Source organism: Nestor notabilis, unplaced genomic scaffold (genome assembly GCF_000696875.1).
Source record: "Nestor notabilis isolate BGI_N333 unplaced genomic scaffold, ASM69687v1 scaffold10921, whole genome shotgun sequence".
Taxonomy (NCBI): Eukaryota; Metazoa; Chordata; class Aves; order Psittaciformes; family Psittacidae; genus Nestor; species Nestor notabilis.
In genome coordinates this window covers 37,125-58,975 of record NW_009915152.1, presented here as the reverse complement: position 1 = coordinate 58,975, position 21,851 = coordinate 37,125, and the positions used below count along the sequence as shown (strand labels likewise).

General features: G+C 39.0%; 1 protein-coding gene across 1 annotated transcript in view; it reads left to right on the top strand.

Moving 5' to 3' along the window:
- LOC104413080 (microtubule-associated tumor suppressor 1 homolog) overlaps positions 1 to 21,851 on the top strand; it is a gene marked incomplete at its 3' end in the record, with an annotated part of 57,765 nt that overhangs the window by 10,274 nt on the left and 25,640 nt on the right. The window contains exons 4-7 of the mRNA XM_010023989.1: positions 5,614 to 5,790; positions 10,364 to 10,498; positions 11,916 to 12,005; positions 13,264 to 13,311. Of these exons, the coding sequence (XP_010022291.1) occupies positions 5,614 to 5,790; positions 10,364 to 10,498; positions 11,916 to 12,005; positions 13,264 to 13,311 (450 nt within the window). The remainder of the gene's footprint in view (positions 1 to 5,613; positions 5,791 to 10,363; positions 10,499 to 11,915; positions 12,006 to 13,263; positions 13,312 to 21,851) is intronic.

Below are 21,851 nucleotides of genomic sequence, written 5' to 3'. Positions count from 1 at the left end.
CCCACCCAACTGGGCCTGGACCACGGCCGGGGTTGGGCCAGCCACAGCTTCTCTGGGCAACCTGTGCCAGTGTCTCACCACCCTCACTGGGAAGAATTTCTTCCTGATGTCTAATCTAATCTACCATCTTTCCACTTAAAGGCATTTCCTTCATGTGCTATCACTACATGCTATCCCCCTCCAGATTTCTTCGAGGCCCTCTTCAGGCACTGGAAGCTGCTATAAGGTCTCTCTGGGGTCTTCTCTCCTCCAGGCTGAACAAGCCCAGCTCTCTCAGCCTGTCTGCATAGGAGGGGCGCTCCAGCCCTCTGATCATCTTCATGGACCTCTGCATTTAATCCTGTCAGCTTTGTTTCTAGTGCCATCAGTGGCCATTCTTGAGGAATTAGTTTTCACTGTTCCCAGACTTTTTACAGGTGACTTGTGACTAGCACCATTGGGGTTTTAATGTGTTATACCTGTAGCAAGAAGCATGATCATACTTGCAGAGGCTGATACTAACAGTTGACATATCAATGCTGTCAGAAATGTGGATGCATCTATAAGAATATTCTCCTTAAGGAGTGAGGTGTGCACCATTTCCCTGCAGGGAAATTTCTTGGTAGTTCGTCATTTACTTGCAGGGACATGCTGGTGTGTCTTCAAATAACTCTTTGCCTGTGTTGGTTAGTTCTGAATTCTCTGAGGGAAAAGGTAAAGGAGGAAAGAAATAGGAATCCTTGTCTTCCTGAAGAGAATTGCATTTATGTTTTGCTACAGGGACGTTCTTTCTTCATGCAAGGAATGCCCAAACTCCTGCAACAGAAAACTCAAAATATTTATAGATAAAACGGGTAGAAAAGCTGCAAACTATCAAAAAATTCTCAGTGTATAACATGAAGGGGGGTATGGTACAAAGAGCTGGACAATAATGAAAAGCATAATAGGATGCAGTTGGTGGTTTACTTTTGCCTCAGCTTTAACCATAGTACGTTGATTTGAGTTCTTCTGCCCACTATTCCTAAGCAAACAGAGTTTTCCAATAGCTTTGTAAAGCTAGAGGTTGAGGGGGTTGTTTGTTTAAGTTGGGATGCAAACAGCTTACAACAGACTCCTGTCAAAGCTGGCATGGGCAAGCTTTGCCACCACTGTGCAGCTGCCTGGGGAGCTGGTGTAAAGCTCCTGTCTGGAGACTGGCTCTGCCTGGGGTCGTAGGAGTTGTCAGCATGACTGTGCAGACGTGGTCTCTCATGGGGCTGCTCTAGTTCAGCCAACGGAAGCAAAAGCCTAAAATTGAGTCAATCCAGCAGGCAATATGGTGGCAGACAGTACTGGAGGTGGGAGGCAGACAGTACTGGAGGTGGGAGGCAGACAGTACTGGAGGTGGGAGGCAGACAGTACTGGAGGTGGGAGAGCAGGAGTAAGTTTGGACTTGAGGCTGGGAAGGAAAAAGGCTATTTCTGGGTGTTGGACAGGTCACATGCAGGGAGTTGAGCTTGAGGGAAGATAGGGAAGGGAAGTCTCTCAGATAGTGAAAGGATTTAACTAGGAGGAAGTCTGCCGCATTTCCAAAGTGGGACAATAGGGAGGGAAAAAGTGAAATTCGACAGTACACGTACATGAATTTTGTTCTCTCCCTCTGATTGAAAAAACCTTGATTACTCTTCTGACAGCAGGAGTGTATAAGAGAATGAAAAGGTTTGGTTTGGTGGTTGTTAGCTAATATAATGCACTGATGATCAATTTTCCAGTTTTAGTACAATAATATTGAGCTGCAATAGGAGGAACATCAATACCTACCCACATGGCTGCTGGCAGCCCAGTTATTTGGCACTAGCTTGCTGCTGGTTCCTGATACCTGTGCCAAAGAGAAGCACTTTCCTAAGGGTTGTAGGTGAATGGGAACAATATTGTAGAATTCTGCATCAGATGCAGAATTGGGTCTTGCCTCAATATGGAAACTGTTCTCTGATCAGCTGTTATCCACTAAACAAATATCTTTCATCTAAATATTTCAAGACCCAGCACTTGAACTCCATGTCTTTGTACATGTTTATGTTTAACAGTTGAGGCATTACTAGCAACATGACATAACTGTCCTGCCTTTTTTTTTTTTTTTGTAGTTTCAGTTGTAATTTGAGACTTTAAAGGGAGAGATAACTAGAAAGGGGTTATCTGTATATCTAAATAGAATTATGAAATGTGCTGTAACCACTCTTTATTCCTCGAACGAACACTGATGTTTAGCGTAATACAGTAAAACTAATTGCTGAATGGCTAATCAGGCAACCTGGGGAGCTTGCAGCCATCAGGAACGTTAGTACTGAGCTTTACAGTGCTCAATATAGCAGTCATATGTTAGGATCAGTGTGCTGGAAACGATACTGAAGTCCAGTTTGTCATTCGATGATTTATTGCTCCTTTCAATAGATGCCAAAAAACCATATGTTTTCTTGAAGGTTTACTCCCCTTGCTTTACAAAGACCTTGTACTGTAGGTTTAGACTGGGCTTTTTCATTATGCTTGAAATTATTATTTATTTATTTTTTTTTTTAAACTACAAAATTTAGCACTTCTAAAATAGAGCACTCTGGATTTTTAAACTTGCAGGGAAAATCAGAAAAGCACAAGGCACCACAACTAGCAGATGTTTATACTCCCAATTTGATTTTTTTCTTTTAGACTCCCGTGCTGTTGAAGGAAGCCTTAAGTTATTCTTGACAATAACCACCTGTAAGAGGGGTTCATATGAGAGGATGACTATTTGAGTAAGGATATGAAATCTGACTTCAGAGCCTCTTGAAAAATGAGCTTTGTTCTTTGTTTATTTCCATTCCAATACAAGAGATATATTAACATACTTGAAGTAATGTGGCTGTTGCATAGAGACTTTTTATCTAAAGAATTGCCAGCTCATTACTTCACTGTAGAGGAATGTGATATTTCTAGTATTCCACTTCAGTGACTAGATTAAATAACTGATGAAAGCCTGCTACTTTGATGCTATTGCTTGTTGTCTTCATAATAATGGTTCACTAAATATCCTGCTTTTGTGCTTGTTTCCAGTCCTTTTGTTTATATCCCATATCTTCCTGCTTCTGTCTTCAAAACCTTTGCATTTAATTCTGTGGCTTCTTTCTTAGGGAATGGTACTTAAATAAATACTTTGTAAAACTGAAGTAGCACTTGGAGTAGTTGCTTAATGATCTTGTGTCATGACTTAAAAGAAATTCTCCCTCAAGCTGGGCTTTTGAAAAGTGTGTTTGAGTACTTGAAGTAATTACTTTAATAGAAGCGTTATAGAAAAGCACCGAGCAGTAGAAGAACTAAGTAAAGAGCAAAGGTCATCTGTTTGACTGCTTCTGAAACTGGTCATCCTAGAGTGTGCTGTGCTCACTGAATGGGTTTGAGTTCACAGCTGGCTTAGAGCACTGCTGCATTCCCGTGTCTGCAGAAAAGGCAGGCTGGCTGCAAGTCATATATAGGGATCACACTGTACAAGAAGAGATTGAGCATTTTCACATGCTTGTTCACTGTGAACAAAACAGGATTTTGTTCCTGTACCTTTTGAACTGGATGAACAAGTCCAGCACAATAGCAATCAAGCATGCTACCCTCATCTTTAAACAATAAAATGCAGCTGATAAGCTACCTTTATTCCTTTAGCTGCCTTTTGAAATGTAAAGCTTTAAATTACTAAGTCGAACCTGCAGCATTTGTACAGCAGCCCCTTTTCTGGTTGGTTGGTTGGTTGGGTGTGGGGTTTGGTTTTTTTTCTTGTTCTGTTTGTTTTGAGGGAGTGATGTTTGGGTTTTGCACCTTGTTTTGCGAGAAGCTATTTAGGAAAGGAATTTCTGCCTGGTCTGGATTAATTACTTTGATCCATTAATGAAACAAGGTGTTATAGAACAACATGGAAAGTGTTTTATAAAGCTGCCAGATTTGTTGTATGAAGTTCAGATGTCACAGAAATTATTTTGGTCAAACACAAGTTACTTCATCAGATGTCACAGAAATTTTTTATTTTGGTCAAACATAAGCTATTTCAGGTATGTTGTCTGGAGTGCTGTGTTAGAAATGGGTTTTCAGTCAGTGTGAGTTTGGTGTTCTCCTACCGCGACAAAGGCTGGATGCTGTGCAGTGAGTTGGATATATTCAAGGGTCTATTGCAGTAATTTGCAAAAAATTCTAAAACATGGTTGGTAACTTTGTCTTGGAGATCATGGTTTTGCGTAATGTATGTTTTGAGACAAGTTATCTAATCCTGTCACACCACCTACTGTTGAAAAGCAGACACTGGAACTAAGTGTTTTTCTTGCCTGAATCTTAATGTAATACCCTAATGTCACACTTTCTTGACAAAGTGATTGTTTCTTGGCCTTTAGTATTGAGGAGGTCCTGCAGCAAAACTGATGTTGAATAAAGTGGAATTGCTAGCTAATCTGGTCGTACTTCAACAGTCTCTTACATAGCTAAAGTAAAATTGAAATGTGGTTTATAGTGACAGGAATAAAGGGAACGGTATGCCCTTTAAATAAAAACTTGATTGTTCTAAGTCAAATCTGAAACATTCTAGTTGTCTCTCCAAGTAAGAAATTATATCTGTCAGTCTTTAAAATGGCAGTAACATCACAGGTTTTGTAAAATGTCTTTTGTTACCAAAAATAACAGAATAGTTAAAAAGTCTGCCTTCCATATCTCTGTTTTTGTACAAAATTGAAAACTACTTCCATAGTTATTCAGAAGACTGTAGAAAAAATCTTGATGTTAGAGCTGACAGGAGTCAACTCGGTGCTGGCAAGACAGGTCTGTGTGTACATAACTTCCTTTGGGCCACTGTAGTTTTAATCTGGGTGCACATTTTTATGAAATAGACTAAAAGCTTATTTTAACTAAACAAATTTTCTTGCAGAAAGTGTACTTGTGTCATTAGTATTACAAGAGCAAGCTCCCATCTGAAGGTGGCACACTGGCCTCATATATAAATACTCATTGGATTAATTTAGCTATTGGGCATTTGTATTCAACAAACTCAAATGAAAACAGGAACAGCATTTAATGCAAAAATGTGTCTGCACCAGTCGGCCACTAAGAATTTGGTCCTGGGGGGTGCTGTTTAACTAGTCCTGCAGAACTAGTCAGTTTTCAGTGTATTATGTGAGTACAGCACAATTTGATATTCTTGTGCAGTTTGTCCTTGAAAGGAGGGAATCTCTGGTTTGGGGCTGGGAACAAATGAAATAATTTTTCTTGGACTGTCTTTGAGCTAGAGATTATATTCTTACAGGATCGCTAGTACAGCTGACCATAACACACAGAGGTAGGAGAATGCAGGAAAAACTTTGTGCATGCATATTTCTGCCTTGAAGGCTGGTCTTTAAAGCTCTTGACTTGTTCCTGAGGTCAGTATGCAGGTAAAATGGGATTCTTTAAATCCCTGGCACTGCTTTTCTGCATTTACAACATATTTTTACCATGTCAATATGAGGTAGATTAAGCCTTTTTACATGTATTTTTAATGCGTAAATATCTTTCGTTCCTATATGTATATGACAAGTAATTTTTTAAGATTCTTTCCAACTCCTTTTGTTCTTTTCTCTCCCTACCCCTTCCCCCCCCAATTGACAAGTATAGGATCCTTGCCAAGAGAGAGGCATGCCTCCGTGAAAAATTCTCCAGTCTCCTGGGCTAGCTCCAATAAACCGCTCGCCAAATCCAAAGTGCCTATCAAAAGATCAGTGCTTGAGAGAACTCCTAGCATCTCATCAGTCAGCAGCACTCAGAGTGAGCCAAATCTTTTCAGCAGTAACTGTAAGTATCCATCAGGGTTATATGAGTTTTAACTGATCGTCAGCATCAACTGCTTGTTGGAAAGAAAACAAAAACAATCCCCTTAAGGGAGTCCTGTCTGACAAAAGGCCTGTGTTAATTCTAATTGTACTACATAATAGCTCTAGATCTTAGACTTTTTACCTCTTACCTTACAACCTTCCTTCTTGAGGTACGCCACTTGAAGGAACTTTGAGCCTTGGATTTTGGTTTGGTGGCTTAGAGGTTACAGTAGAGCTCCTCTTCCATCCTGAAACGTTACAAAAACAGTGGGGTGTGAGTTTCCTTGTATTTACATGTAGTGTACTGAATGGATGGATTATGACTACCTATCCTAATACAGCATGTTACAGGTTTTTGATACTAAATGCTCTTTTTGAACTAGATTATGTCTGCTTTCAGGGTTTTAAGACAAAATATGTAGGTGAAATCAAAAGCAGGTAAGTCAAACTGCTTATAAAATGTTTTTTAGAATGTTTTTGTGTATGTAGACTTCTATAATTTCTAAGGTAACTGTAAGCATTGGTGTATGACCTGAACCAATTCCATTTTGATTAAAAGTAGGGAGGAAAATAACAGAACTTGCTTTGATTTGTAGCTCTGCAAAGGGTCTGTACCAGCAGTCGTGGGAGTTCTAGGGACAGAAATATGAAGGACGTAACACACAACTGACTATCAGATGTAGTAGTATTCCCAGCTATCCATATTCTGTCCATCTGCATCATCTGTTATATCTTAGAGACTGGGCAAAGGCCTTTACTTTGTGCCAGATGATGTTTAAATCTGTCTTCAATGGGCTGAAAAAGGGAATGGTGATGTAACATATGTCTGTAGTTTATGTATGCACATATGCATACATAACTAAATTTTCTCTTGGTTTTTGAGTTTTGGAGGTTTTTTGCCCTTTTGTTTGTTTTTCTTTCCCCTGGGGTGCCTTTCTTAAAAAACTAAGACTTAACGTATTCCTCGAAGGAATAAGAGTGTGTAATAAAGCACGCATTGCATATTCCTGCGTAATCAGGTCGGTTCGGTTACTGTGACAGCCATGTTGACTTTTGCTGTTCAGGTTTAGGATTGTATCTGGAATTCCTAAGCAGCTTTGTTCTCTCTTCATTTTACTTCTTCGTGTAACAAAGGAAAGGGTCATCGCTTCATAACAAAGAAGCGTATTCAGATTAAGTATCCAAACAGATGACTCTCTATTTAGCCTTACTTGGTAGCCAGTTTAATCTGTTTTGTCCACTGCCTTCAAGCTTACAATTTTTTCCACTCTGATTCACAAAGAGCAAGCAAGAGCAATACGAGCTGTTGAAACATGGCTGCAGTTTCTCTGGCTTTAAGCTTGCTTTGATCTTTTTTAAATGACTATACCAGGAGGACTCCGCAGTTGCACAGAAACTCATTTTTCTCCTGTTATTTTCATCAATTCTACACTAACACCACCGTCTGATTCAGGAAGCCACTTTGATATTACCTTACTGACATTGCTGGTAGTGGGATCTTACAGCTTTTGTATTATTCCTTTGTTAGCCACGTTCACTGGGAAAAGAAGTAGGTTGTATTCCTTTTTATTTCTATTTTAAAGCATGTGTTTTGTGGAGGCTGCTAAATGTATGCAATGTTTTGATTTGCTGATGTTCTGTGAGATGATTTTTCTTTAGTTAATTTCTTACACTTGAGAATGATTTATGTCTGATGGTCAGGTTTTGTGAGTAGGAGTTTGTTACGTATAATTTATAGGGTAATAAAGTGAAGTTTTTGAGTTTGAATTAAATTGGAAAGAACTCACGAATTTACTTTGTACTCTAATATTAGAGCACAGTGCTGTTCTTGGTTTTTATTCTTTCATTTGCTCTACTATACAGTAATGTCAGGAAAAATAAATCTGTATTTGTAAACCTAAAATGTTTTTATTGGATTGGTGAGACAGACGAAGATCAAGATGGGAGCCTTATGCTGTGAATGCCATGAAATTTATGACTAATTATTGTGGTCCTGTCAACAGTATTAAATTTACAAAGTTGCTTGGCTTGTTTTGCTGAAGGAGTTTGCCTTGCATTAGCAGGGAAAAAAACACAAAAGAGAGCATTTCTCCTGCTGTGTCAGCTCAGCCCTTTGTTATGGGATGTCCATGGATTAGTATTTTCCTGTGGCAGCATTAGGGTATTTTTTTTTCTTGTCTAATGAGCACTTGAGTTCTATGATTTTATTTTTTTTTTTTTGTCTAAAAAGACTTATTATTTGAGAAGTTTGGAAATCACGGTGTCTGAAATGCTGTTGTTAATAAAAGTGTATTTTGCACGCAAGCTGTCAGTTGCAGCATTGAAAAATTCTTTTTATAAACAGCAGACAAACCTCAATTTCAGTGCTGAGCTGAAAGTGCTGTCATTTGAGCATACCGAAATGTTTAAACTCTGAGGTTAAGAACAGGAATCCAGATATGAATTGCATTAGTATAATTGCATGGAAAGAAAATAGTGTTTCAGAAGTTAAAAGACTGATCCTAGCAACTGACCTGGAGCTGCATTTCTGTGCAGTCAATACTTGACTAAATTCTATTAAGAAGTTGAGTTTTTAAACCCTTTAGATTTTAGCTGTGGTGAGATCACTTCATACCTTCTATCTTTCATCAAGATCGCACTAGCTACTCCTAATTCTATGAATAACAATCTTTGAATCATATAGTGACCAAACTTTGCAAGTTTGCCTTTTTTTCTGCACTCAGCCTGGTTAGCTGATCCCAGAGCTCATAACAGGACAAAACAGTGCCCTAACTAGTCCTGGGCACTGGACTAGTTAGGTGTCCAGTGTGTGCTCGCTTACCCAATGTGTTACTTATATGTCATGATTCTCAGTTAGAAGCAGCACAGCAGTCTGTAGCCAGTTGTTAGCTCCTTGCAGTGAACTCTGAGCAAAAATCCTTCAGTGATTGACAGGAAGAGTTAAGGACTGTTTCAGGCCTCACACTGTACTAAAACGAATTGGTTTGAATCCTCTGATGTTGATCAGGATCAGATACCCACAGAATAACTGTGTTATCGATGTGTTATGCAGATTGTTCCTAATGTGTTTTTTTTTTTTTTTTGCAAGTTTTTAGCTTCTGTGCTTTTAGAGAGGCTCCAGCTTTGTTAAAAAAAGCATAAATGAGGAGGACTTCAGCTGCATATGTTTCTAAAAGGGAAAATAGTTCTGTCCCTCTGAGGTTGAAAATATATTGATTAGTGGCCAAAAAGCATGTTTTTGAAGCAGGTAACTTTTGTGGTTTATGCTAGTGCATTTAAAGATGCTAAAATTATCTCAAGACTGTATGTGCCATCTTTCAGTGAATGTATTGGGTATCTAGTTCACATTACCTTTATAAAAAATCTGCCTCATTAGAACACTAATCTGAGGCAAACCTGATACGACCCCACTCTCTTTTTCTTTAAATGACTACAGAAATAAGCAACAGTGTGACCAGCTATTCCAGTGTAACTTAGTTTTTGCTTGTCTTTGGTAAATGCAATTATCAATTCTTTAACTCTTTACTGTGTCAGTATACATAATTTTTTAGTACCTGAACCAGAGTGTTCTCAATCCATACTTACTTTAGAAGAATTTTTTTTTCCCCCTCAAAAAAATAAAACATTGATTTCCCCAAATTTCAGGTGGGGCTTTTTGTTTTGTTTTGTTTTGTTTTTTTTTTTTTCCAAGGAAGAAATCTTGGTGGTGACAGCAAGCCCAAATCTTTCTCATGTTCCTTTGAAATGGAGCCAAACATCTTCTGCAGGAACTGCCCTGTTAGTTAGAACTCAATTTTGACATGAGAGGTAGCAATTGGTTATTGTCTCACCTTTCCCAGTTTGAGCATGTCTGCCTGTTTTTGTAGGGAGTACTTTGCTGTGTGACTTCAGTGCTCTCAGGGGGATGGACAGTCTTCTGAGGTCTGCTGTCACTGGGGAGGTAGCTGTTATGAACAGAGTCTACAGGAACCATTCTCAAAACTTGTTTAGTAGCTGGCGAGGGCAGTTGGGTTCACACTTTAGTGCCCCCCAGAGAGGATGGAAGGGATGCAGAGTCCGCTGGTGGTTCATGCACCATCATTAAAATGGCAGGCTCAGCTCAAATGAGAGAGAACGGGGGAAGATGTTGCATGAGGAAGTTGGCTGAGTTTTAATTGGGTTTGATGGTTTTTAACAGTCAGTTCTCTGGCCAGAATGTTTCTGTGTACTGATGATACCTTTTCTTGGCTTAAACTGAAATGTGTTTCGTATTTGCTTTGTACAGCAAGATCAGACTTCCTGTTACGTATCTTGATCAAATACTTTCATATATTTTCACTTCTTAAGTATAGTTCAAAGCTGTATGTCTAGTTCTGAGAAGCGTTTATAACAGTCGCAGACTTATCTGTTACAGTTCATCAGTCCGTACTGAATGTATCGGAGGTGGTAGTAACATTTTTATTCCAACTTTATCTCCTGACTTTAGCTGTTGGTAAAATGGGCTTGTTTAAGGATTTAATTTTCCTAAAACTAGATACTGCCTAGAGCAAATTCTTTATTATTCTGTGTTGCAGCTGCAAGTGCCACAGTCATTATCAAGAATGGAGAATGGCCTAAAAAACCAGGCTGTCAGAATGGAACTTCTGCTCCTGTCCCTTTGAAAACAGTACCAAGACCCAGGTTACACTCGTTGAAGTCAACCCCAAAAGGTACATTAGACTGTTTGTAAATAGAATGAAACTGTAGTTACTACTGTTAAGCTACTACACTGTGGCAGTGTGTGCAGACCTACCCTGAATTTATCCTGACTATATGGTTGCCCTTGTCCTCATGCAAACTTTGTTATCTTCATCCCTTTCAGGACAGAAAGTACCTTGGGGGATGGAGATGTTTTTTTGAATAAAGTATTTGATGAAGTATCTTCTTTTGTAGATGGACAACACTGTCCTATCTTTCCAAGGGAAGAGTCCCAGAAACAGCTTGGCTCTTCATGCAGCTTTTTCTTGATATTCTTTTTAATGGCTGAAGTGGAAGCAGAGGTTTGATCGAATATTTAATGGACATAAGACAACTGTGTTTCATCATCTGGTGCTAAAGGAAACACTAATTTACACGTGCTTCCTGGCTTTGTATTAAGCACTATTATAGCTCCTATTCCTATATGAGCCAAGACCCCTCAATTGGCCAACAGTGCTTCTTCATTCAAGCTAGAAACAGCAGTTGACAGCTCAATCTCTGGCCAAAATTAAAGACACAACAGGAGCAGATAAATAAGCTTGCTGTCTCTCTCTCGTAAATCCTAGTTATAATCAGCTTGCTTCTGACCGTCTTTGTGGTGAACTGGTTATTGTAATTGGATAAACCTAATTAAACACAATGCTCCTGCTTTAGGCTTAAGTTTTAAGCTGGTATCTGACATAATTGAAAATAAATAGAATAGATGCCTGCCAAATGTCATGATTTAAAATGGTAAACTGTGAAAAGAAACAGAGTTTGCCACAAACTATAGATCACTTTGAAACAAACACAAATCATATGGATGTCTGACAAGCTGGTGCTTTCTTTTAGAATCTAATACATGCAACACACGTATGCACTGCTCAATATCTAAAGTGATCAAGGTTCTAGAAATGTGTTTTCAGCACGTGCAGGAGCAGTGTGGCCAGAAGAACCTGGTTTTCCGCCCAACGGAGCTTTAGAGCATCCCTTCCTGGAGGTTTGCAAGGTTCACCTAGGCAAAAGCATGGTCAGCTGATCTCTTGTCTTGGTGGTGGCCCTGCTCTGCTTGGGAGGCTGGATAGCTGGCCTCTGGAGGTCCCTTTCAGACAGTCTTTATGTAGCTATGTTGTATTTGCTGCAGTTTGGAGGCTTAAGTAATTCAATCTTAGTGTGAAGTAAAATCTACTAATGTTTTCTTCTGCTTAGAAGTTTTATTAAAGCTATGTTTTTCTTTCTTCCAGTATGAGTTGTGATAAAGTTAAATATAGCTTAAATTTTCTAGGTAGTATCTCTTTCTCTGAGTAGCTTCGTGCATCTTTTGCTTAACTGAAAGTATGTAATATTTGGCATGTCTTTAACTGCTGACATAGTTATACTTCTAAACCTGATCTAAGCTTCTACTTCTAGGAGCCAAGGCCAGGTCTGTTTCACTGAACCAGTGCACATCAAAATCATCTGGGCCACTGCACTCAGCAAGGAAAGTCAGTGAGACTAGAGGTAATCAGCTGTTGGGTCAAGTCAGTTTTTCACTTATGTTCTTGAATCCCTCTGTTTTGAGAAAGAGCAGCTGTGCTTTATGACTTCAGAGTAATTGAGATAGTAGTCTGCTCTTTTTCCTTGTAGTTCAAAGTATTAGAGACTGGATCTGTGAAGTATGCCTTATGTATTTGTATCCTTATGTATTGGGTCGGGTGTATGTGTAGAAATCAGGGCATTCATTGTCCACTGTCTGCTTTAAACTTGCATCCCATGAGGATTCGGAATACGTGATAATGTCTGTTATATGATCTGTCACCTGCTTTATGAGGTCATATACTTGCAAGACAACCCAGACTGGATTTCCCAACTTTGTATTTAATTTAAGGAAGACTCTTGTTGAGAGCATGTTGATGAGGTTTGGCTGTTGAGGATAATATTTATCTGTATCAGATGCTTGTTTTGTCTTCAGCTTTCAATTGAAATTAGTAATTTTTACGAGAGTGAATCAAAGGAATAGATACAAGTCTTGGGGCAGGCTTTGTAAGGTAAAATTTTCACACTGGGAGCAAAATTACTTTTGTGTGGCCGAGGTGAGGGGAAACAAGTATGGAGCAGAACAAAGCGGGTTGTTTGCTGTTGAAACATCTGTTAGAGGACCACACGCTATTTGTAAAGTGTGAAGAAAGTTGGTAGGTGTTATCAACAGATCTTTTGCAAACTTCTGCACATGGCTTTTGTGCTTCGACCTAGCAGTCTGAAAGTGCTTTCATTTAATTAATAGTCTTGAAATGAGGTTCTTAAATCAGTTCTCACATGACTCTACAACAATACAGTAAGGGTAGGTCAACCTCCTCGGTGCTTTCATTTATATCTAACTTGACCGGCAGCACATTTGAGAGTGCCGTTGTTTTATTTGTATAAAGGAGGTATAACTTATCTGGAGTGTATAAGTGGAAAAAAGTTACTATGGTACCAGTATAGACAATTGTGTTTTATTATCTGTGGTCCTCTATGAATGAGTAAAATAAAACAGTGCTACTTGGCTTAAATTAAGTACGATAATTGTAATTGAAAGAAAATGTTTGGCTTATTGGGAATTCATCATGCATTTTCCAAGTAGTTCAACTTTAAAATGCTAGATCTTGCTGTTGAAAATGCCATCAGCCATTGCAAGAAAGAAACTGAAATAGTCAAATTTGAGGAGCTTATGTGGAACTGTCCCTTACTGGCTTGAAGTGTAATTCTCTATTTTTTTTCCATCTCCTGAATATCATAGGTACTCCTGGAAGAAATGGACACCAAAACCTATCTTGCTTGGGTTCTGGTGAGTTTTCTTAACACATTTTTACATTTTCTGTGTTGCAACTTAAATTAGGCTTATACATTGTATTAGTATATTGGTTCTTTTCTTGGAAGAACAGTGTTCCAAATGGTAATTCCATAAACCATCACTGGTTGCAGTTTCAAGGCATATGGAGAAAACTCTTGGGGGGTTTTCTACTTACTGTGTTTGGGCTACCCAGCTCTTAGAATATGTAGTCTGTGCTGTCACTCTCTCTGTTTCCAATAAAGCATAAGGAGGTTTTAACTGTAACAAAAAAAGTATGGCAGTGACTCTTGGATGTAGTTTCTGCTGTTTATCCACATTGAGGTAAGTAATGATTAAAGCTCATATGTTTTGGCTTTAAAAAAAATAAATAGAAGAATCATGCAGCATAACAGGTTTTTCTGGAAGGTTCACAGTAGGTACACTTTTTGGTGTGTCACTGCAGACTACGCTTGAATAAGAAGTTGAAATTATCTAAGTGTGTTCATGTGTGTGTCTGCTTGTATGGCAGAGGGAGGAATTGCAGCTGACTAAGTGGCAGATGGCATTCCAAAATCTGGCAGAGTTTTAAGGACTTCATATTGGGTTTGTTTTCGGTGTTTATGCCGGTCAGGACACCTGGTGCTAGTTTTTATCTGGCAGGAGACAGAAAAGCCTTCAGATGATGTTTCTCCTTGCAGCAATTTCCAGGTCTTTTCAAGCAAGTTGGCAGTCTGAATTAGTTACTTGAACATCAGTGTGTATTTGCTGAATTAAAAGCTGCTTGTAATTTATTATTCATTGAAAAGCCCTCTTTTGCAAGATACTGAAGACCACTGGAAAGTCTTGTGTCCCCTGAGTGAATAGCAGATGTCTTTCTGAAAGAGGTGCTGTAGCCAAGCAGATGTTACAAGTTTGAGTCTGGAATCTGGGTAAATGGGTTCTGATCTGTAACTCTGGTACTGTGGCAGAATGTTTTTATTTCCTGTAGTCAGAACATTTAGTCCAATGCTTTTGGCTTTTAACTCTCTCGGGTGTCAAATGTCTACATATTAATTGTGGCTGAGTAGTTTTCTCGGTATCTTGTGTTAAGAGTCAGGGCTTCTGTTGTACAGCAAGTATAAGAATTTGCACAAAGTGCTTATTCTCTTTGGCTGAACTAATGTTAGTTTAGGTATAGTCTGACACCAAGTATCATAAGCTCATGTGTAATCCGTTAAATAAGGGTGTAGAGGATGCTACAGCTAGCAACATAATGTCTTAATTAGCTCAGTTGAGGAAACTCACCATAAGCAACAAAGTCTGTTTCGGCACTAGAAACAGAAAATTAAATTCCTATTCCACTTGCTTATGATAGTCTTAAAATACAACTTTATTTTCCCCTAAATTTAGCGTGGCACTTCCTCTGTTTTCCATCCAAAAAAGTATTTACTGTTCCCTCCCCTTTTTACTAATTTAATGTAAGTTTTCTTGTGATTCTTCTTTTCCAACCTAATAAAAAATGTGGCTATATAGCCTTACAGTATTATATTCAATATAAAAAAATGCTGTAAAAACACAGCTGCAAACTCCAAATTAGCTGTAATATTTAGTGATTCTTTAGCAAATGGTCTTTAGCAGCATACTTTTGCCAGTTGAATAGCTGTGTTTCAGTGTTTGTCTTAAACCTGGACTGTTTCTTGTACGGAGTCAGCTTCCAAAACTGGATGGTAAGTTAGACTTCCAACTTAATACTTTCTAACTTGTACAGAGTATTAGTATAATTTCCCATTTATGAATGCAAAGCTTTCTGATGGAGTATTCTTTTTAAGAAAGATTTTTTCCATCTTCACAGTTGCAGATAGTTCTTACAGAATAAAAATATTGTGCGGCTGCTTGAATGTTCTGCAGTACAATCAATGTCTTACATTTTAAGAAAAGACAAATGATCTTTTTGAAATGAACTGAAATAATGCCAGCTGGTACCATGTAGAATGGGGCCTTCTCCTTTTTTTTTTTTTTTTTTTTTTTAGCAGACTTGATATTATAGTGAAGCTTTTGTTCTAGTGATTTTAGCTACTTTAAAGCTTTTGTTCTTTTATTTCGGTGCCACAGTTAACTCTACAGTTTTTAGCCTCATTCAGTGAGGAGGTCTAACCCCACTTCTATTTCTTACCCATGTGCTCTGTCTGAAGTCTTGACTAGTTTAATGCAATAGGACTCTGATAATTGATTACAATATTAAGGCATTAAGTGTCTGCTTAGTTGTTACTGTTGCATTTTTGCTTTACTTCAAGGATGGAAAAATAACAGGCGTTTCTAGGGTATGGTCTTTGTTCTCTGACTTTGCTCTTTATCCATTTTCCATTCACTTACAGCAATGATGCAAGGTCAGAATCTGCTTGACAAAGCAAGGCACAACATACTGTTAGTATGCCTGTAAAATTGGAGAGGCTTATGTATTTGCAGCTGTTCATGTGAAAATTTTGTGAATTCTGTATTTTTCACGGGTGCGATTCCACTGGATCAAGTAATTTCTGCAAATTCTGTGGTCTATTGCTTCATCACTGGCTTTAAAAGCTAGGGCAAAATTAACTTACTGGACATAATGTATTTTATTACACTTCTTAACTTCCTAACTTAAATTAAGAATGTACATATGTACTTGCTGTAAAGTCTTAATTTAAATAGGACTGAAAATGTCGTTGCTTGAGAGATGTAATTTTGAACTAAATGCAAAAATGCCTCTGAAAATGGTGGGAGGGAATGTCCTATGAGGAGCAACTAAGGACTTTGGGCTTGTCTTGTTTGGAGAGAGGGAGGTTGAGGGGTAAACCTCACTGCTCTATACAACTTCCTGGGGAGGGCAAGTACAGAGGAGGTGCTGAGCTATTCTTCCTGATACCCAGTGATAGGACATGTGGAAATTGTCCAAAGCTGCACCAGGGGAGATTTAGTCTGGGTATCAGGAATAATTTCTTTACCATGAGGATGGTCAAACACTGGAACAGGCTTCCTAGAGAGGTGATCGATGCCCCAAGCCCATCAGTGTTTAAAGGGCTTTTGGACAATGACCTTAACATGTTCTAACTTTTGGTCAGCCCTGAACTGTTCAGTTGGACTAGGTGATTGCGGTAGGTCCCTTTCAACCGAAATAGTTTATTCCATTCTAACACACGTGCTCATATGATTGATCACAGAGCAGGTAGGACTGGGGAACTCATGTAAGTTAAAAACAAGTCAGGAATAATAGTGCTTTTGGTGGCAGTTCTAGCCCAGGTCAGAAAACTGATGCTAGCAACATGCAGAAGATGGAGCAAGTTGCTTCTTTCTCTGTGTTTTGAGCATTCTTTGATGGCGTTGTCTTAGTATTCATTTTTAACACACTTTTTCTACTGTGTATCAAACATAATCAGATTGTTGCTAGAGAATATAGATTTCTTTTGTTTTTCTTGAGTAGCTAACTTTCCAAGGTTATTAAATGTAAAATTAATTTTCTTGAGGTAAGAATTAATGTCCATTCACATAAAATAGAAATCCCCCCCAAAACCTCAACACTTCTGCTAAAGAATATGTGTTACAAAGCTCTGTGTGGCAGTTTTTGAACAAACAGTATGTCAATATTGTCTAAACAGTAATTTTAGATTTCATGTATCCATTAAAAAAATGCATCTTATGGTAGTTTGTGGAATTTTTCCATGCAGTAAAACTTCTGTTGTTGAACCAACTGTGCTTTTCTTTCAGTATTCTCTAAAACTGTACTCCGCAGCTCATGGGAAATAAATTCCCTTAAGAATCATACAGGAAACAGTTTGATGGGTAAATAGTTTAAGTATTTTAAAGCTCTTTCCTGTTCTGCACTGGAATAAACTAGGTACCTTCTGCAGTGAAGTTAAAACCAGAAGGAAGATTTTGCTTCTTAATAGCTAATAGTTTGTCCCATGCTTAAAGCACTTTAGGTGTAGAAAAGCAGTGTTTAACTGCTTGTTAAAACTGGGCTGTGCAGGGAGGATTTCGGTCCGGGTCTTCCATGCTGCAAAAGTAGCATCTCTGACTAGTTCTAACTAGGAATTTCAATATGGATATCCTGAGACTGAATTCTCAATCTCTCATGTTCAGAGCTTCATCTTTTGAAGATGAGTTGGGTTTGCCTGTTTTTCTGTCTCTACCTTTCTCTCCAAAAGAAAAGCCTGGAAACTTTGCAGAAAAACTTGAACAGTTTTGATACACAGGAACAAAATGAGATTCAGTATTAGTTCAATGTAGTTAATATTTTACATGTTGGAACTTACATGAGTTCAATAGCATAAGTTAGTCTTTTTTCCTTATTTCTTGAAAAGCAACAAAAAGGTCAGGCTTAAACTTCTTTTCACAAATGTAGTACTGTGCATTGGACTATTTTGTTGCCTTTCTAGCTCTAATAAAAAAGCCAGCTATAGTCTTTTTTCAGATAGGTGGTGGTTTTTCTTCATCCATGCAAACTGTCAGGACTGTCTGAATGATTCGTCTCTCGTGATCTAGCCTTAGAATACCTTCAGGCTAATAAGGAATGTTCTTATAAACAGACAGCAAAGCTGCTTAAGCAGTGTAGCTATTACATGTGAACCAGCTATAAAAGCAGATCTTAATTTTGCCATTTCTGTATAAATAAATGCAAACTTAATCTAAATCTGTGTGAATTTGACTTTCTTAATGAATGCATTCATTAGGGAGATGTGATGGGTTTTTTTTATTTTGAAGAGTTAAGGAAATATCTGTGAACCTGGAATAACCTTTGAAACCCAATAGCTGTTAACTTTCTTGGCCAGACTTTTCCAGCATTACCAAATAAAATAGGATATGACAGCTGGATATCAGGATTTAATTCCTTGGGTGAGAACTACTACGCTCCAGAAGTTTTCGAAGTGAAAAGGCTGGTGCTAATGTTCAGAGAATGCCACCCTAAATTCCCAAGTCATCTGTTTTGAGTGGTTTGGGGTGTGTGTTTGTTTTTATCATTTTGTTTTGCTTTTAATAACTGGTGTTTTCCTGCGGTAGCATGTTTGTCAGACTAGAGACTAGGATGCAAAAACCTGAGATGCATGACACGGTTTTAGTGTATTCCAGATTGGGTCCCTACAGCTGTCAAGTAAGTTTATCAGTGTATTTGCATGCATGTTTCTATGTTCTTCCCAAACTTGATCTTCTGAAAATTAACACTTTGAGAAGGTTGTCTCTTGTTCCGTGCTGCATATCAGCACTGCTCCCTGTGGCTTCAACAGATACCTTACAAAAAATGAATTTTGAGACCTCAGGGCTTGCTATGGAGTAGCACACAGGCCATCTCTGTTCAGATGGTGGTATTCTATTGGCAATTTCTCAAATCGGTGATCTGCAAATGTTGGGATTATATTTACAGCCTTAGCAATGAGGACTTGATGTGGGTCCTGTCAGTTTTCCTGCAGCAGCAGTGTCATTCATTAAGGCCTTTTGTAGCATAACCCAGATGGTTTTTACACTACAAGGTCTGTTCCTTCTATTAAGGCTTTTAAGGAAGGATCTGTTATTTCTGGATTGTAAATCAGATATTTCAGAAATGTTTGTTATTTAATTCCAAACTTCTGTGAGAATCTTGCTCCCCAGCTCCATAGAGTCCAAACTCTTGGTGACGCAGAAGTATGCAGACTTTCCATGGAGGGACGGTTTGTAGTTCGCTTCTGTGGTGTTTATTCTGATGCTGGGAGGAATGTCTGTAGTTCTTTTCCATGGTATTTATTCTGATGTTTCACAATAACAAGCCACACAGGAGGAGAACACAGAGCTGCGGTTTTCTCACACTTGTGTAAACATTAAATAGGCCAACCTCTGCATGAGTAGAAGGGGCAGCTGGAATGGATATCCACAAATGGTATCAACTCAATCTAAGGGATGTTTTAATTAAGAAATTTCCCAGTGTTGAGAGCTGGAGTTTGAGGCTTTCCTAGCATGGAAGTCTGTCTTAATAGCTTTGAATGATAGGCTGCATTGTTAGGATTAGCTAGAATTTTAAAATATTTAAATCCTCACTTCCCTCCTACCCCCCAGTAACTGAGAGAGCAATGAGCTCTTATTTTAAGAGACTTGAGAGCTTTGGCTGACTGTCAGTCATCTACCTATAGCAAACTATTTTTATTTTGTTGTTATTCCAAACTGAGTTGCTGTATGCAATGCCAAATTGTTTCACGTTCTTGAAATGCCATCCTGGTACTTGGTTCTTTCTCTACTATCTTCTTGTACCCTCCCTCTTCAGTTAAACCTATATATAGATCTTTTCTGATGTTCTTTGACTCTCTGGAGTTCCTTAGGTTGTGCACAGAACAATGTTCTATGTGTTTGCAGTAAACAGTGAGTAATGGGGTGTCATTCTGCTGGAGTTCTTCCTTAACTTTGAAGTGAGGTGTATGAGGTATCCCAAAGCTGACTCTTAATATCCTCTTATAATATTTTTTAAGTTATTTTGAAGTTGTCTGAGTTGTTCCACCTAGCTTTCTTTAAGTCCTTTCTCCATATTTCTTAAGATATTTTTCAGCAGACACAGTAGCTGCCTATATTTTTGTCATTGACTCCTGTTAGGGAGATAAGTTGATGTAATACTTGAAACACCATGGAAATGTCCCAGAGATGTGTAACTCATGGGACTTGTCTAAGATGGTTAAACAGCTTGTAAAACTTATTTTTCCTTGAGGCCTGAACTCACAAGGACTTATGTATACACCCTGCCTGTTGATGCCTCATATTTTGGATGGGGCTTTGAGCAACCTGGTCTGGTGTTTAGGTATCCCTGCCCATGGCAGGGGGGTTGGAACTAGATGATCCTTAAGGTCCCTTCCAACCCAAACCACTCTGTGATTTTATGGTATTTTAAGGCATGTTACCCTAATGCTAGTGACATTATTCACTGCTGTAGAGTAGCAGGGTTTTTTTCCAAAGCACTGTTGGATTTAGACAGAGGTAGGCTTAACAAAAATGCCATTTTGGAGGGGACATCCTACACGCGGAAAATAACTTGCTGCTCCCTTAAGTTGGAAATTAAAAATCAAGTTATTCTTGCAGTGTTTTGTGGCTGCTCTCAGTTCTGGAAGAGTAAATGCCACCATTGTTGTGTGAGGGATACACAGGTAAGCTTGATTCCTGTAGCTGTTTGCCTGGGAATCTACAGCAGCATCACCTTCTGTTTTACAGTCTGCTAAATTTATAATGACTAAAAGCTTCTATGCCCTAGAAGAAAATTAAATTATTTAGGATTTTAGTTCCTGCTCTGCGACAGTAAGAGCTTTGCTTTTTTTCTTCTGGTGAGGATTGGAGCTTATGTCCCCAAGCTGCAGGCTGCATTGGGCATGGTGGTGGGTACTGTTGCCTGCAGGAAGGTTAGCTTTTCAAACTGGAGCACTGGCTAGAGCAAGGTGGTCACAGGAAAGGGGGGAGAGCACAGTCATCTTCCAGAAATAAAAATGAGGACACAGGTGACCCTTTGGCTCTTAGTCGGCTCCTGCTTCTCACATATCTCCTTGCATAAGCAATCACGTCTCAGTTCTTCCTGAAGTAAAGCATGCCAGCAAAATCCGTCTGCTCTGCACTGCCCTTGCTGTCTTACGACAGAGACAGGTGTCCTCTACGTGGGCTTCTCAGATCTAAAGATCTAGCCTCTGATTTAGGCTTATTTGCAATGAGACACTTAACTGTGCTGTGGTGGCTTCCTTAGTGATGGATGTAGAAGGAGGGAGAGAAACAGCAGAAACACATAGAGATACTGCAGACTTGGCCTCTTGAGTCTGAATTGAAGAGCCTACAGATGCCAGTGCCCTTTGCTTCTTTTTTGTCACATTGCTAATGTTCCCAGGGAGTGGCAGTTGCACTAAATCTTATGGGGTTAAAATAGGTCTAGGCCCACCATCAATCTGGTGCTGTGGTGTCATCAGGTATTGATGCATTTAGCAACTCAGACTGAATTACATGGTCATGACAGGATAGAGCCCTTCTGTCTACGTTGATCACCAATTTTGCCCTTGGAGTTGGAGAAATGCCAGCAGGAAGGTGCTAATAAATAAAATCTGTCAGTCCTTTTGTTCTCTGGGCTGTATATCACTTCTTATTTTATCCTGCTGCTTTCTGGTGCTATTTTCCATCACCCTTATCCAATGTCAAGATAGAAAAAGACCTCTCTGATCCTTGTGTTATGCAGGAAATGTAGACAGCGCATGTTCCTGGCAGGCTATGCTAAGATCCCATGGATTATTTCCTGGCTTTGTACCCTGCCAACACGAGGCACTTGATGGTCATCGTAGGAGTACAGACATGGACCTGTAGATGTTTTTTTCCTGAGCCAAGTAAAGAGCAGATGCACAGCCACCACAGTGCAGTATGCAGTGGTGTAACACAGGGCTCTGGAACAGCTACATTGGAGGTACCTCTCTGTGAGTTAAATCTCTCCAGAAGCTATTCAGATAGGGATGAGCAGTCCTCTTGCTGGCTGCTGTCAGTGCTCTCTGAGTGCTGGGTGCTACATGAGGCTGACACGCAGCTATTGCTTTTTATTAGTGCTGTTATGTCTACCTCCGCAT